Here is a 17603-nt window from a genome sequence, read left to right as displayed (position 1 = left end):
TTGAGGGAAAAAAAAAACACAAACGGATGAAGAGAGGTGGAAAAATCAGGGCCTGGTGGTAGACAGGAGAGGAAGAAGAGGAGGAGGAGGAGGAGGAAGGAGGTGGAAGGAAGGGATGAGGAGGGATTAAGGTGGTCGATACTCCCAGACTGAGAGATGACACTAAATCTCTTCATTCATCCACACCCCTTCTTTTTTTCCAGCGTTAGCCCCCACTTCTGCCTTGCGCAGGTTTTACGCAGTTTGGAGCGAGTGGTTAGCACATCGGCCTAATAGCTCAGGAGGTCCTGGGTTCGAATCCAGGTCATGTCCACCTGTGTGGTGTATTTTATATATACACATACATATATACATATATATATATATATATATATATATATACACATTTATACACATATAAATACACATATATACATACATGTATGTAGGTGTATCTATATGTGTGTATATACATATATATATATATATATATATATATATATATATATATATATATATATATATATATATATGTATATGTATATGTATATGTATATGTATATGTATATGTATATGTATATGTATATGTATATGTATATGTATATGTATATGTATATGTATATGTATATGTATATGTATATGTATATGTATATGTATATATATATATATATATATATATATATATATATATATATATATATATATATATATATATATATATATATATATATATATATATATATATATATATATATATATATGTATGTATGTATGTATATATATATATATATATATATATATATATATATATATATATATATATATATATATATATATATATATATATATATATATATATATATATATATATATATATATATATATATATATATATATATATATATATATATATATATATATATATATATATATATATATATATATATATATATATATATATATATATATATATATATATATATATATATATATATATATATATATATATATATATATATATATATATATATATATATATATATATATATATATATATATATATATATATATATATATATATATATATATATATATATATATATATATATACATACATACATACATACATACACATGTACATGTACACACACACACACACACATATATATATATATATATATATATATATGTATAAGTGTATGACTTTTTGACTTGGGAATTTGAACAGGGGTGTCTAGACTGGTGTCAAATTCAAGGCTCATGGCCCCATTTTTTGACTCTTCCAATCTACAGCATCTTTCAACCAAAACTTTTTCACCACCTTTGCGGTTGTTCGACCGATTAGATTGGACGTCAATCCCCGTCAATGGCCACAAATGAGTTAAATAAGCATGCAGTTTTTCCCCCATAATGAGATCACGTCGTCCAGGGGACTCCGCGCCAACCATATTAGAGAGACGGTTCCCATGGCGACCAAGCCGAGCAGACCACTTGTGACCTTTTACAGACGTGATGGGCAAACACATTTAGAGAAGTCTGCATCCCGTCACTGGGTCACAAAAGGGACGCCTCCACTATCTAAAAACACCCAATTTTGAAAACCCTAACCAAGGTATAAAACTTCACAATGGCTCAACGTGACTATAGAAAACATCAATTAAAAAAATAAATTGGACACTAGTCTAGTCTACTACAACTTTGACCTTAAACTGAGTTTGAATTTCTGTGGGTTGTTTTGACGGTTGTTTCTGACTCATTATAGCACAAATGAAAAGAAGGTCAGGGCAACAACGGTTGGTTGCTAATGGCAACCTGGGTAGTTACACGTGTGTGTGTGTGTGTGTGTTCAAGGCCTGCCTCTGTCTATTTGTAGCGATTAGTCGCCCCCTGCTGTTCCATATTCCCCTGTTTGTGGCGGGAAATACCGTCACCATGACAACGCATAAAGGGGGGGGGGGGATTGACATTATTTCCGAGGCGTATTATTAGCATCCGCCTGTGATGGCGAAAATCAAAGTGCCGCGTTTTCGACAGAGATGCAAAATGGACATTTAGTGCCTCTTTGTTGTTAACGTTTGTTGGCTAATGATAGATAACAAGGCAATTTGCACTTTTAAGTAGTCGAGTCTTGGGTATAAAAGAAGTACAGTCATTTCTTATATATGAGATGTACCGTTTAAATTGGCTTAAAATTGTTGGATTTTAGAATTTCTCGAGTATAAGCCGCCCCTGATTCGCAATTTTCACCTCCATATTCAGGGTTTTAATAGGGAGTATAAATGCTTTACTTTGAAGAGAAAATGTTAAGAAAAATCATCACATGTGGTATTTCTGAGATACTTCTGAGATCGTCTGCTGGATTGCACACCCTAAAAGGGTGTTGCCGGCACGTAGACAAAAGTTTTTCCACATTTTATGCAATATACGGATTATCTTATTTATTTTATTTCATTCATAGATGTCAAAATCAATTTAGTTTAGCGTTTTATCTGTTTATTGTTTCTCTATTTTGAAATAAATGACTGTAATGACTGCATTGTCTTGCATCATGACATCATGACGCCATGACATCATGACGCCATGACATCATGACGCCATGACATCATGACGCCATGACATCATGACGCCATGACATCATGACGCCATGACATCATGACGCCATGGCGTCATGACATGATGACGTCATGACATGATGACGTCATGACATGATGACATCATGACATGATGACATCATGACATGATGACATCATGACATGATGACATCATGACATGATGACATCATGACATGATGACATCATGACATGATGACATCATGACATGATGACATCATGACATTATGACATCATGACATGATGACATCATGACATGATGACATCATGACATCATTACGTTATGACATCATTACGTTATGACATCATTACATGATGACATCATTACATGATGACATCATTACATGATGACATCATTACATGATGACATCATTACATGATGACATCATTACATGATGACATCATTACATGATGACATCATTACATGATGACATCATTACATGATGACATCATGACGCCATGATGACATCATGACATGATGACATCATGACATCATTACGTTATGACATCATTACGTTATGACATCATTACATTATGACATCATTACATTATGACATCATGGCGTCATGACCTTATTGAGTTATGGCCTTGTCAACTTGCAGTTTCGTGCATGTCGACTTTTTATGCGACTTATTTCTATGGCATAAAACCAAACTTTTGACAATGAAATAAGAATGGAAAAGTTAAACCACAATTTTGTTTCATTTCGACGGACAGCGCGGTGTACGAGTGGAACGTCTGACTCACGGTTCTGAGATTGTGGGCTCGATCCCTGGTGGCTTGTGACATTCCTGTGTGGAGCATGCAAGTTCTCCCTGGGCCTGCGTGGGTTTTCTCCAAGATTGCAACAAATTTGCAAGGTAGGTGACATGATGAGAAGAGAAAAAGTTAAAGGTCAATGCTTTGAATTTGGCTCCTAAGGCAGAAATCAGCTTTTTTTTGTAGTTGTGCTGTATTGGATAAAGTAGACATATTCCGTCTAATTTCATAAATAAAGTCTTTAAACAACATTTGATGAATTTGTGTTGATAAATAAGACAAATATTTGAGAAAAAATATTCAACATGTCTAACTAGCAAAATATTAATTATTAATATTGAGAAAATGAAACCTCAAATTCCTGATGCAACTCAAGCAAAAGAAATGAAGTCCAATCCTAAAGCAAAGTGCAAAAAAAAAACAGTTTATCCATTACATTTTTATTCTTACATTCACTCTTACAGAGTTTGCAATTAAACAAGGGTGCTTATACACAATATTAATATCTCTCTCTATAAAATATAATATCACCTTTCCGATATAAATCCCCAAGAAGCAAGTCACGTCCAAGGCAGTCAGTCGGTTGTGTCAGCCGGAAATCCGGGTGTAGAAATCACATTCTAATAACATGACTAAAAAAAATAATAATAATCATAATAATAAACAAAAAAAACATTTGACAAGCCACAAGTGAGATAGAGGCTAAAGATAAAAGGTGCAAGGGAGCAATGTTGAAAGATTGCCGCAAATGTGCGGGTTATCATCACACCAGTTCGCTGTGACCGGGTGCTGTGTTGAAACAATCTGCAAAAACAAACCAAAAAAAAAAATGATAATATAATTTTATACATACCAATGGGCACTATTTGAACTTATTGATGTCCAATCAATTTTAATCAGGAGGAACTTTTGTACGGGATTTTTTAAGCAAGTTTTTTGTCAATTTATACGTTTTTCCTGTCTTTTATACGATAATTTTCAATGGTGTACGGCAGGGGTGGCCAACCAGTCAGAGACCAAGAGCCACATTTTTTACTGTGGTACCGCAAAGAGCCACATTTTTTACTGTGGTACCGCAAAGAGCCACATCATACACATACAGCCAGATTTATTGTAAATGTCACACACCAGCATAGTAATGACATAAATTGACTCCTACAGCACTAACAGCACAGGCCAGTCATTATCAACAATGAACATTGTGTGCACTGTCTCACACAGACAAACTCTCAGTTCAACCAAGTCCACAAACAAAAATATAATAAAATACAATAGCGTTTTTCTTTTGCTATGCATGTTACTTAGTGGGACTTCTGGCATAAAATCAGAGCCTATTTTTGCGCAACATTCGCTCCTTGTGAGCTGTCATTTATTATGAATGGCTTTTAGGTAGCGCGCCCACCACGTGGTGTACGCCTCACTCTCCTATTGGCTGCTCCCGGCTGAGCACTCTCGCCTTGGTCTGCCTCGCAGGGGGTGTGGCTTTTTCAGCCGACGCTCGATCTTTGGGATACTTTTTGTGTGCGCGACGCTGTTCATTGTCGCTTCTGGTTCACGGGAGCTCTCCCACTCTGTTAAAAACGTTTACTTAAATGACCTTGCTCCTACTGGGAAACTTTGAGGTATTTTCATCCCGAGCACATGCGCATTGGACGAAAATACCGTATTGAACTCAAGCGAAGCGCACACGCAAATAAAAAGAAAACACAAATACAAACTTTGATATGGACGTAAGAGCCGCATGAAACCGGGCAAAGAGCCGCATGCGGCTCGCGAGCCGCGGGTTGGCCACCCCTGGTGTACGGCATATAACTTTTGTGCAGGATTTTTTAAGTACGTTTTTTTGTCAATTTATACGTTTTCCCGTCTTTTATACGATCATTTCAAATGGTGTACGCCATATAACTTTTGTATGGGATTTTTTAAGTACGTTTTTTTGTCAATTTATAAGTTTTCCCCTGTCTTTTATATGATTATTATGATTAGAACTTATGTACAGGATTTTTTAGCAAGTTTTTTGTCAACTTATACTTTTTTCCCGTTTTTTATACAATTTTTCAAATAGTGTACGCCCTATAAAAACTTTTGTACAGGATTTTTTAAAAAGCTTTTTGTCAATTTATGTTTTTTTTTGTCAATTTATATGTTTTTCCCATCTTTTATACGATCATTTCAAATGGTGTACGCCATATAACTTTAGTACAGGATTTTTTAAGTAAGTTTTTTGTCAACTTATACGTTTTTCTCGTCTTGCTATTCAGCGATATCTACAAAATCTTGAATTTAGTGCATACACAAGGCGCACCGACTGATTGGGCGCTATGTCTACTTTGGGTAAAATTTTAAACTTTTAAGTCTGCCCTATGTGAGTAAATAAGTGCCGAATTGCATTTATCCGGTTTATTATCACTAAATAAGGGGAATTGCAATCATTAATAAGGGGCGAATTAGGGTTGCCAGGTATGCATACATAAACATGAACTTCTATTGGACATCTATCGCCATTAATAGTAGCAAATGACTTAAATTGATGAATTATGAAAACTATTATCCTTATAGAAGACAAACATCACATTAAGATAGCACACATACAAATACAGATATGAAAAGCAGACATGTACCAGACAAATCCAGTGACTTATTTCTGTTTTGGGGCAGCCTAGGCTTTTTCTCAGGGGGTTTGCGATTTGGGAGCTTCTCAACGCTATTGGGGCTGTCCCTGTCCGTGCCTGAGTTGAACGAGGACATGAAGCAACGTCAGCAAAATACAATAAAAAGCACATACATTGACAAAAAAAGACTAAATGATTGGGTAGGGTGATTTTACCTGCATCGCAAGACATTGCTTTTCGGTTCCTTTGGGGCTTTATGGGGGCGTGAGGCCTCCATCCTTCGTCACCTGAGGGAGGGACGGCAGATTGGAGAAGGTTGTTGGTGTTTTAAAGGTCAGATTTGTTGGTGGTCGCTTGTTATTTTTATGATGAATGCTCAAAAAGATTAATTTATATAATTTGTTGCTACCACGATGATTCAATGAGTCAGATAATCAAATTAATGACAAATGGAGACATTGATATAGACTCAGTTTGTAGAGGAAATATTTTTTCATAATTGTTTTATCTTATTTAAATATTTCTAAGCTTTTGTCTATTAAAAAAAATTAGATAAAGTCACTCTCGGTTAGCAGAAAGGCCCCACTTTGGGGACTTACTGAGTATGGCTCCATTTTTTTTAACTAGGTCTACAATTTCTGTGTCTTATGTTTGTGTTGTTACTTCAACCAAAAAAAAACCTGAATATGGGATGAAATAAAGTTCTAATTTAACCTAAATACAATTACTTTGTCATTAAAAAAGGGGGAAAACATTTAAACTTCCAAATGTCAATATTTTAAATTAAATAAGTAAAATAATTATTCTTCATAAAAAAATATCTTCATTAAATGTGTTAAGAGTACAAAAAGCTATTTTTTTACAGTAAAAAGAAAATAAATACTCAAATTCTCAAAAATCTTAATGATTAATTGAGGACTACAGAAATTGTATAAAAAAAAATTCTAGAGAAACAAACCATCAAAGAGCCCACATTTTTTTAACGTTGTAGGCCAGATCTGTCCCCCAGGCCTTGAGTTGGACACCAGTAATTTATGATATTGACATTTAATGACTATTTCAAGCATGGGGCCACGAAAATGAAGGCACAAGGGACATGTTCATCACACTTATTTTTCACGTTATCTTAGAGAATCATTTTCACCCTTGCCTTTGTCAAGAAGTGCAGAAAACAATCTATTTTTAAAGATGACAACAACCTCGACTCCTCTGTTATTGTGACTGTCACCACTTGTCTCTTTGCGCTTTGAAAATTTCCATCAAAAATAACAACAACAAGCACCCCGATGCCCAAATTCTATCAAAAGCAGTGTAATAACTCTGTTATTTCATTTTCACTGACCTTGACTGGCGGCTCTATCTGGCAGTCCGTGTCTGTTAAAGGGCGGGGCCAAAGGTGGAGGGGGCAGGCTTCTCTCCGGGGGCGGGTCTTTTAGGAAACTCACGTACGATGTGGCTCTGGGCTGTGAAAAGGAAGTGATTTTAAAAGATAATTTGTGAAAATATTTGGAGTTAGTATTGGTTTGCACCTTTTCAGGGATTGGTGGAGGTTGACAATCCATATCTCGTCTTTTGTCGCGGTCTTTTTTGTCCAATTTCTCGCTTTCGCCATCTTCTTCTGCAAAAAGAATTTTTGGATTTTGGATTTTATACCATGCGATGAAAGGGTGAAATTGACGGAAACCTGATAGTGTGAAAGAATGTTTGAAAAGGGATATAGGCAAAAAAAAGTGACTAATACCTGGTTTTCGAGTTTAGTGATGAATAAACACCCACCTTGGACACTTTCACTCAGAGGATTATATTTCAAATTTATGTCTGGGCCTGCTTTTGTTGGCCTATTCGTTAATTATGTGGGTAAATGGCCTAAATATTCTTAGAATTTGCCCATTTCTTTTTTTCATAAGATTTCATTAAACTATACAAATATCGCCATTTGCTTACATTTTACCATCTTGAACATGTGTCAAAGTGGTGGCCTGCGGGCCAAATTTGGCCCGCCGTGTCATTTTGTGTGGCCCGGGAAAGTAAATCATGAGTGCCGACTTTCTGTTTTAGGAACAAATTCAAATGAAGAGTATAGATAAATATTACATTTGCTGAATTTCCTCCTTTTAAATCAATAATTATAATTTTTTAATCCATTTTTTTCTGTTTTTAGGTCAAAAAATCTTTTGTAAAATCTAAAAAAAATATGTATAACAAAAGCTAAAATAAACATTGTTCTAGATCTATAAAAACTGAATATTCAGGACTTTTAATCCATTATTAAATAAAAAAAAATCTAAATATTATATCTAAAATGGCCCACGTGAAATCAAGTTGACGTTAAAGCACCCCGCGAACCAACCCGAATCTGACACCCTTAATCTCGAATCTCCCCAATCCCAATTTCTTACCAGGAAGCGTTTCCGAGCTTTCCAATCGATGCCTTTGCCTCATTTTAGCCAAATTGGGTTTGCTACTTTGTGGCGGAGGCTCTGGTTTGGTCCCACAGGAGCCGACTCGTCCAGCAAAACCACTCCTCCACCCTTCCCCGCCAGCATCTGGACTAACACGTCTTTCCCCTTGCGGTTCAGCCTCGGCGTTCGCTTCCTGCTTGGGCGAGGGGGTCCTATCCGAAGGGTAAGGCGGCAACGGCCTTTGCCCGAAATGAAGAACCTGGACTTGTCTTCCATCTGTCTTCCACGTGTTCCTATCCGTCCACTGGGAGTCCAGTTGTAAGTCCAACTGCTTGCTTTCCGACCACGAGCGGTCAATCTGTCTACCGGCTAACCGCTGTCTCTCCATTTTCCTGTCTATCTGCCACTGTGTATGTCTTTCGGCAGTCCACTGTCTGTCCATTTGTCTGTCGGCGGGCCAAGCCTCTCCCGGTCTCTCGTCTGAGCGCCGTCTCTCCCCGAGACGCTGGCCTGGTTTTCCGTCCAACCATGTGTCCTCAGCTAAAAGAACCTCGCTGGTTCTCTGTTTGTCATCAGCCCAGTACTTATCAACATCGGTCTGGTGGTGTTCTATAGGTTCCGGGTCCTGAAAATAAATGAGTGAAAAATGTAATTCTGTTTAAAAAATTATATATATAGTGGTAAATCCGAGATATGAGCTTAATTTGTTCCAGAACTGAGGTTGTATGTCGAATTACTCTTAACTCAAATGAACGTTACCCATAGAAAGGAACTAAAAACTAAAATAATTTGCTTTAGCCCTCAGAAAAAACACCCAAAATATGATATTGGATTGGAATAACCTTTTTATTTGGTCTAATTCGCCATCTATTAACAAAGTAACAAATAACTAGTGGTTTAATAGTACTAAAATGTGTTTAATAGTATTAAAATTAGACAGATTTTGCAGAGGGGAGAGAGACTTTTGGCACGGCAATGCGCTTGTAACATTAAAAAATTTAAATGAACTTGGATTAAGATGCAGACACATTCAAAAAAATTTAATATAACCTTAAACTAAATTTAATTCTAATTTTGTTTTGAATTTTCTATTGTTGTTGAAGGGCCGAGGCGGGAGAGTCAAATGTTGAGCAAAACAAACGTAAACACACAACTCCACAACTTAATATCCCGAATTCAAAAGAACTACCACTGTACATACTATTTGTTTGTGACTACCTCGGTGGGTGAGTAAAAAGGGTGTTTGTTTCCTCCCATCCCCGAATGAGAAATGCTTGGCATTGGTGGAGGTGGATTCAGAACCAGAGTATTCTTTGCATCCGGTCCGTCACCGGGAGAAGCCAACCTGGCAGCCGACCTCGGAGGTTGGAGAAGCGTGTACACGTTTTCTGAAGCTGTCCTAAGGATAGAAAAGTGGACGGTCAACATTTTGTGGACGTTTTGATGGTTGCCCGTCTTGTACAGTAATTCCTAAATCAGGTGACCTCATGGTTATTTCGTTTTGGATTTGATTGGATAACTTTATTCATCCCGTATTCGGGAAATGTCTTGGTCACAGTAGCAAGAGGGTGAGAATGCAGACACAGCAAAATATATTTTAGACATGAATAGATAGGTAATAAGTCAGTTAATAAATAAAAACATGAATAAATATATAAATAACTTAGAGTGTTGCTGAAATATATATATATATATATATATATATATATATATATATATATATATATATATATATATATATATATATATATACACATACACACACACACATACACATTTACACATTTCTATTGCTGAAAGAGCTTTGGAGGGATTCCACAGACTCATGCATGGGGTAGGAGGTGCTATCCATGATGGACATTATACTGGTTATAGATGTGTTCTAATACAAGTTTAGAATGCTAAATTGTTTTCAAATCTGATGAATGTATGCTGCTAACTTAAATTTCAAGGCGGCTATTCAAAAGATAGGAAGTGGATGTATTTACTATATCAACTGTCTGGCGCTGAAAACGCAAAGGCGCCGGCTGTCATCAACATCTGTGTCCATACCCATGAAAAGTCTTATTTTGGAAGCACATATTTGTTCAGATAATTAGGAGACTACAAATGTTGTCTAACAAACTCTGAAAAGGCATTTTAAGGACATACAAAGATGGGATTTTTAAGATTTTAATGGCCATAATTTCGCATTTGTATGTCTTTTCTTTGGTAGCAATGTTGGAATAGCTTTAGGATTTAGATTAGATAACTTTATTCATCCCATATTCGGGCAATTTCACTGTCACAGTAGCAAGAGGGTGAGAATACAGACACAGAAAAAAACATTTTTGACAAATAAATAGATAATAATGATCAACAGCCTGTTTTTAAAAGACTACAAATACTAAAAAGTACTAAAAATACCTTTTTTTCATCATAGGTTAGTTTTAATACCTCTACCAGTAGAATAAATCTATGAAAGGTGGATGTTATGTATTATTTTCCCTATAACGTGATTGATTAATTTTTAGGGTCATGACAAGAGTCACAAGGGTCAGAAACATTATTTTTCAAAAACTTGACTGTACGAACCCCAAGGTGGCGGTAGCAACAGCATGATCGCCATAAAATTCGGCATCGGACTCCTGGTTGGGTAACGTCTGGTTGCGATTCCTGCGGAAACCAAAGATGGCAAGTACGTTCCTCCGTTTCTTTCTCCTCAGCGAGTGTGTGGTATGGAGGGAAGAAAGTTGACTAGAGGAGGGAAAAAAAAAGAAGGTCATAGTTGGGGTGTCAGACATGCTAGCTCCCGTCTGGCGCAATCATGCTACAAGCGTCCTGAGTCAACTCTGTCACGACCTACTTGGCTTTTTACCACCTGTTGATTTGCGGTATGGTCTCCTGGAGTTTGACTGTTGCTAGGAAACAACATTTAGTACGCGATAGGATAGCTTTAGTTCCTATTTTCCTATAAGGAAATGATTTGGTAATGTTTTATAATAAATATAGCATATAAAGCATAATGTGGTGTCCACTTTGTAGTACATTTTAGGCATTTATGTGTGCCCAATAGGTGTGTGCTTGTTTGAAAATATTTGCTACATTGCATTTAAGTTTTTAATAGCTTAATGGAAATGTTTTTAAAGTGACCAATTACAATACTGAAATTAAAGGGAACATTATTGAGTAATAAATGTACGTTTTAATATTTTTCTTAAATGAAGTACAGGGTGAAAAAAATGGAAATATCTGAATTGCGTATTGACAAACTATTGAGAAACTTTGAGATAGAAACTGAAGGACATTTTTTGGGTGGAAAAAAATTGTAAAAATTCTGAAAAAAGTGGTTCAGAAAATGATATGAATGTTTCTGAAATGCATGTTTTAAAGGAAAATATATTTTTTAATCACTCAGTTTTATTGTATTGTTCAAAAAGTTGCCTTTTTTGTGTGTTTACCATGAACAACTCGGTTTAAAATTCACTTAAAGGACTTTTTCAAGTATACTCTTACACAAATGACTTAGTTTTCATTTCAAGGACTAAATTAAAAAGCCCTACCATTCCCCATGCATTTCTTATTGTGAGAGATTTCTTCTTAATGAGTTTTTAATGAGCAACGTCTCAAAATGGCCCGCAAACACATTTCACTGATGCGTTCAAGGACCCTTGACAAGCTGTTTATTTCAAAGACTTTCAAAAACACTGACTCTGCGCATGCTGCTTCAAATATGCTTCTAAATAATTGGATGTAATGAAGATCGGCATCTCGCCGCCACTTATCCGAGACACGCTTTGACTCGGGGAGCTTCATTGATCCCACGAATCAAGACATTTCAATTACCATATTTTCCTGACTATAAGGCGCACTTAAAAAGTCTTACATTTTCTCCAAAATAGACAGTGCGCCTTATAATCCAGTGCGCCTTATATATGGAAAAAACAGAAAACCAAAAATGAAAAACCACCACTGTCGGATATAAAAAAAAAACACAAACGCCTGAACTGAAACAATACTGTTAAATATGCAGATCAGCCATCTTAGTTTACAAAATCTTCCATCATATAGCTCTTCCCTCACTGCAAGATTCCAATACAAAAAAATCCAAAACATCAACAATGACTGGCTCTAGAGGTGACTGCAAAGTAGTGAGTGCTTCATACCTGGAAGTCAATAGCAATTACCGTATTTTCACCACTATAAGGCGCACTTAAAAGTCTTAAATTTTCTCCAAAATAGACAGTGCGCCTTACAACACAGTGCGCCTTATAATCCAGTGCGCCTTATAATCCAGTGCGCTTTATAATCCAGTGCGCCTTATATATGGAAAAATGTCATTCATTGAGGGTGCGCCTTATAATGCAGTGCGCCTTATAGTCGTGAAAATACGGTACTAAGATATATAATAACAGCAGGAAGAGCACTTACCTATCAGGAAGGACTCTTTTAGTATAGAAATCTGGCAGTCCATCATCCAGGGGGCTTATTCCTCCATTTTCACTACACTGCTAAAACACAGATAGAAAAGCAGACAATATTTGAAAGGGGTTACATAATATCTAGTAGCCTCTATTTATAAATGCAATTAAACAAATGCATTGGCATTCCCAGAAGAGTGACGTAATCCAAAAAATATATTCTCTAATGTTTCTAATGCCCGGTAAGTGGTGAGTAGTTGAGCGCAAAATGTAGCGCATTCTTGTTTGTATTGGTCTCTACTTCGAATATATGTGTCAAACGGGGCGGCTTGGGGGCCAAATCTGGCCCGCTTCATCATTTTGTGTGGCCCGGGAAAGTAAATCAAGAGTGCTGACTTTCTGTTTTAGGATTAAATTAAAATGAAGAGTATAGATGTAGATTACATTTCCTGATTTTCCTTCTTTTAAATCAATAATTGTCATTTTTTAATCCATTTTTTCAGTTTTTAGCACAAAAATCATTTTGTAAAATCTGAAAAAATATAAAAAAGCTAAAATACTGAATATTCAGGGCTTTTAATCCAGTTCTTTTAATCCATTTATTTAAAAAAAATCTATATATTATATCTAAAATGGTTCTGGCCCACATGAAATCAATCATGAATTTAGTGCATACAAAAGGCGCACCCGGCTGATTGGGCGCTATGTCCACTTTGGGAACAATTTTAAACTTGCAAATGTGCCCTATGTGAGTAAATATGTTGCATTTATACAGTTTATTATCACTAAATAATCAAAATTGCAATCATTAATAGGGTCAGCAATTGGCTGAGGTTGAAATGTATGTTTATATGATAGAATAATAAACTTGCAATCAACTAAGCATGATCCTATAATCCCCCAACCCTAGTGGTCATCCACAGCCAGTCCTCCCACTTTAAATGGATTGGAGGTCTCTCACTGCTAATGCCACTTAAACATGATCATTCAACGTAAATAAGCTGATAAGTGGAAGGACCCTCACTGTCTCAGCTGGTTGATATCCTCCTTTATGCCTGCGTGGAGGTCTCGGGCGGACCCTGGTGACGTGGTGGAGGGGCAGACCATGCGTGGGCAATTCAGAAAGACCCTCCCAGGAGACCGAACGGGATAGAGGTGTGGAGTAGGGTGCGATGGAAGGAGGTGGTGAGGAGCTGGAGTCGTCACAGAGACCTGATAATACAGATTTCAGGCGATACACTGAAACAATATTTGGGCACATAATAGTTGGCAATTAATTGGTATTTGAATCAGGGTTGTTGCTCTAAAATTGATGTGTCAAAGTGGCGGCACGGGGGATAAATTTGGCCCGCCGTGTCATTTTGTGTGGCCCGGGAAAGTCAATGATGAGTGCCGACTTTCTGTTTTAGGATCAAATTCAAATGAAGAGTATAGATGTATATTAAATTTCCTGATTTTGGCCCTTTTAAATCAATAATTGTCATTTTTTTAATCCATTTTTTTCCTGTTTTAGTTCAAAAGTCATTTTGTAAAATCTAAAAATATATATTTAGAAAAAGCTAAAATAAACATTGTTTTAGATCTATTAAAAAATGGAATATTCAAGGATTTTAATCCAGTTCTTTTAATCCATTTATGAAAAAAAATCTAAATATTATATCTAAAATGGTCCGGCCCACATTAAAATTAAGTTGACTTTCTGTTTTAGGATCAAATTAAAATGAAGAGTATCGATGTATATTAAATTTCCTGATTTTCCCCCTTTTAAATCAATAATTGTCATTTTTTTAATCCATTTTTTCTGTGTTTTTGGTTCAAAAATCATTTTGTAAAATCTAAAAATATATTTAAAAAAAATATAATTTATTTTTTAGATTTATAAAAAACAATATTCAGGGATTTTAATCCAATTCTTTTAATCCATTTATTTAAAAAAAAAAACTAATTATATCTAAAATGGTCCGGCCCACATGAAATCGAATTGACGTTAACACATCCCCCAAACCAACCCGAGTCTGACACCCTTGGTCTAAAAATGTCCTACTTAGTCGCCTAGGAAAATAATTCCAAGTCATTTTTCAGACGGCGGGACTATGAAAGGGAAAGAATTGGCTCATCAGAAAGTACGCTAATGGAGCAATTTGTGTCACGGCAGGAGGTGGGGTGGGTTTTTCGTTCTGACGGGAACAGGGAGGCAGAGGCAGGATGTGCGGAACTACTCACTCAGCCTGGTTGAGACAGGTCGGATTCGTCTTGTTCTTGAGCTGCGCTTCTTAATGGCTATTGTATCCTGGAAGGGAGGAAGATGCTAAAAAAAACTGGAGACAGAATCAAAGTTGAAAGTAAAGAATACGGAGACAACCCGAGCCAAAAGGGCGCTTTTGACAGTGTGATTTATCTTTTAAAATCTTTTTTTTCTGTTTCGGCAATGTGCTGTCAGAACTTAAAAGAGTAGAATAAAAAAAAACAAGATGACAGCTCAGCCCTTGAGACTGAAAACTGTAAGCTGTTGCAAGACTTGGAATGATAGTTTGATAGAAAAGATACAGTTGTATCTCTACTTATGAAATTCATTGGTTGCAAGAGTTTTGATGTAACTTGAACATTTCGTAAGTAGAGGTGTACTTTATATGTAAAATCTTTAATTAGTTCGACAGTCCTCACACAACTATGAACCAAACCCTTGAAAATTGGTCAAAGTGTCCCAATTTTGTATGAAAGATGCGAGTAAACAAAAAAAAATTATAAGGAAATTATTTATAAATGTCTCAAAATAAATAAAGCATATGAAAAAGTGACGTACACTTTGTAGTACATTTTAGACTTTTACGTGTGCCCTCTGTGCGTGTGCCTGTTTGAAAATATGTGCCATGTTGCATTTAAGTTTTTAATAACTTAATAAGGGGAATTCTAAATAAACGGATAAGGAAATACATTAAGTTTTTAGGGGATTTAGTAACTTAGATTATTTTTGTATATTGAGTCACTCATTTGGATATAAAAAAAATGTAAACTTAAACGTGTGTATGTAGAGGCATTGGTAAGTAGAGGCATTCATAAGTAGAGGCATACATAAGTAGAGGCATTCATAACTAGAGGCATTCATAAGTAGAGGCATTCATAAGTAGAGGCATTCATAAGTAGAGGCATTCATAAGTAGAGGCATTCATAAGTAGAGGCATTCGTAAGTAGGGGCATTCGTAAGTAGAAGTATGACTGTACTTCCAAATTAACATAAAAGTTACATAAAATTTGGAAGGCAAGGGGACTGAAAATGGATCCTTGAGGAACTCCTTTCGGGACATCAATGACTATACCAACTGTTGAAAGATCCTCCATCACTATTCATTCTTTTAATGAAAACTTACTAAGAATACTAAATCCCTATTGTTCTTTTACAGCGTACCCTCACTTACTATACAGGTGCCGAGCTCCTCCTCAGTGATGTCTAGAGAGTCTCGGTGTCGGTTGAATCTCCAGCCTGTGGCATCTTCACAAGAACCATCCCAGCGTTTTAGATGAGACACCTGCCGAGTCTGTGAAGGAAATTTCTATTTAAAAAGGAGGCGCCTTGGACACAATGTGGCTTATCATAAATGGCAGTAGCAGAAATCAGTTTATCACGCAATATGCTGAACTTTGGCTAGATCAAATTTAGGCTTGAATCTTGAATTTTTCACAATTTTAGGAAATTAAAAATTCAAAAGAACTGGATTAAAAGCCCTGAATATTCAGTTTTTGATAGATCTAAAACAATGTTTATTTGAGTTTTTTTTAAATATGTTTTTAGATTTAAAAAAATATTTTTTGAACTAAAAACAGAAAAAATGCATAAAAAATGACAATTATTGATTTAAAAGGGGGAAAATCAGGAAATTTAATATACATCTATACTCTTCATTTGAATTTGATCCTAAAACAGAAAGTCAGCACTCATGATTGACTTTCCGGGACCACACAACATGATGCGGCGGGCCAAATTTGGCCCCCGGGCCGCCACTTTGAAACCTGGTGTAATGCATTTGATCAAAATAACACAATTTAAAAAAAAACTCTGTTAATGTCTGAATTGACCCATTTACCAGCGTCTTGTGAGTGGCGTATAATTCCTGAAGGATTTGGTCCACGATAGAGTTGGTCAGATAGGAGACCACGGACAGTTTGACTTCCCTGGGGAATAATGAAGAAGAGCAAAAATGGAGCCTAAATGATAACAAAACTAATTTATTTAAAGCAAATAACTTATTTTGTTTCTTACTCTAGGGCTCGATGGACGTCTTGAGCTGCTCTTTCCATCAGGGCGCAGCGAATGGCGGCGCGAGGAACTGTCACGTGGTCGGAGACGGACGAGAGCGGCGGTGTCAGCTGCTCCGCCGCCGCGGATGACAAGGGGCAGAGTTCGCGGCAGAGGGACACCATTGAATCGACAATCACCTGCAGGGGAGAAACAAAAAACACGCTTCAGCTTCTTTTTCTTGTTACCGTATTTTCACGACTATAAGGCGCACTGCATTATAAGGCGCACCCTCAATGAATTACATTTTTTCCATATATAAGGCACACTGTATTATAAGGCACACTGTATTATAAGGCACACTGTCTATTTTGGAGAAAATTTAAGACTTTTAAGTGCGCCTTATAGTCGTGAAAATACGGTACTTAAAATTCCACCATTTTCTTAGGGTGTACAGTGGTACCTCGAGATAAGAGCTTAATGCGTTCCTGGACTTAGCTCGTATGTCGATTTTCTCATAACTCAAATGAACATTTCCCATAGAAATGAACAAAAAATTAATTTATTTGTTCCAACCCTCTGAAAAAACACCCAAAAAAGGATATTGG

The 17603-nt window shown here is 36.2% G+C and overlaps 1 protein-coding gene and 1 long non-coding RNA gene across 2 annotated transcripts in view; both read right to left on the bottom strand.

Moving 5' to 3' along the window:
- Nucleotides 1–3330: 3330 nt before the first annotated feature.
- Nucleotides 3331–3980, bottom strand: LOC144197111 (uncharacterized). The gene is made up of 3 exons (XR_013326470.1): nt 3879–3980; nt 3700–3744; nt 3331–3422 (listed from the first exon to the last, which is right to left on the bottom strand). It is a non-coding gene; the product is annotated as an uncharacterized LOC144197111 (long non-coding RNA).
- Nucleotides 3981–4002: 22 nt separating this feature from the next.
- The window catches only part of LOC144197110 (capping protein, Arp2/3 and myosin-I linker protein 3-like), a 34089-nt gene continuing 20488 nt past the window's right edge, over nt 4003–17603 (bottom strand). Inside the window, exons 27-40 of the mRNA XM_077717705.1 lie at nt 17020–17195; nt 16844–16931; nt 16178–16297; nt 14985–15051; nt 13786–13973; nt 12772–12851; nt 10936–11097; nt 9580–9760; nt 8359–8986; nt 7489–7577; nt 7302–7422; nt 6175–6246; nt 5969–6076; nt 4003–4151 (exon numbers count right to left, since the gene is read on the bottom strand). Coding sequence (XP_077573831.1) covers nt 4111–4151; nt 5969–6076; nt 6175–6246; nt 7302–7422; nt 7489–7577; nt 8359–8986; nt 9580–9760; nt 10936–11097; nt 12772–12851; nt 13786–13973; nt 14985–15051; nt 16178–16297; nt 16844–16931; nt 17020–17195 — 2121 coding nt within the window. The 3' untranslated portion in view covers nt 4003–4110. The remainder of the gene's footprint in view (nt 4152–5968; nt 6077–6174; nt 6247–7301; nt 7423–7488; nt 7578–8358; nt 8987–9579; nt 9761–10935; nt 11098–12771; nt 12852–13785; nt 13974–14984; nt 15052–16177; nt 16298–16843; nt 16932–17019; nt 17196–17603) is intronic.

The sequence above is a fragment of the Stigmatopora nigra genome, chromosome 5 (assembly GCF_051989575.1).
Source record: "Stigmatopora nigra isolate UIUO_SnigA chromosome 5, RoL_Snig_1.1, whole genome shotgun sequence".
Classification (NCBI taxonomy): Eukaryota; Metazoa; Chordata; class Actinopteri; order Syngnathiformes; family Syngnathidae; genus Stigmatopora; species Stigmatopora nigra.
This window is presented reverse-complemented; position numbering and strand designations above follow the sequence as displayed.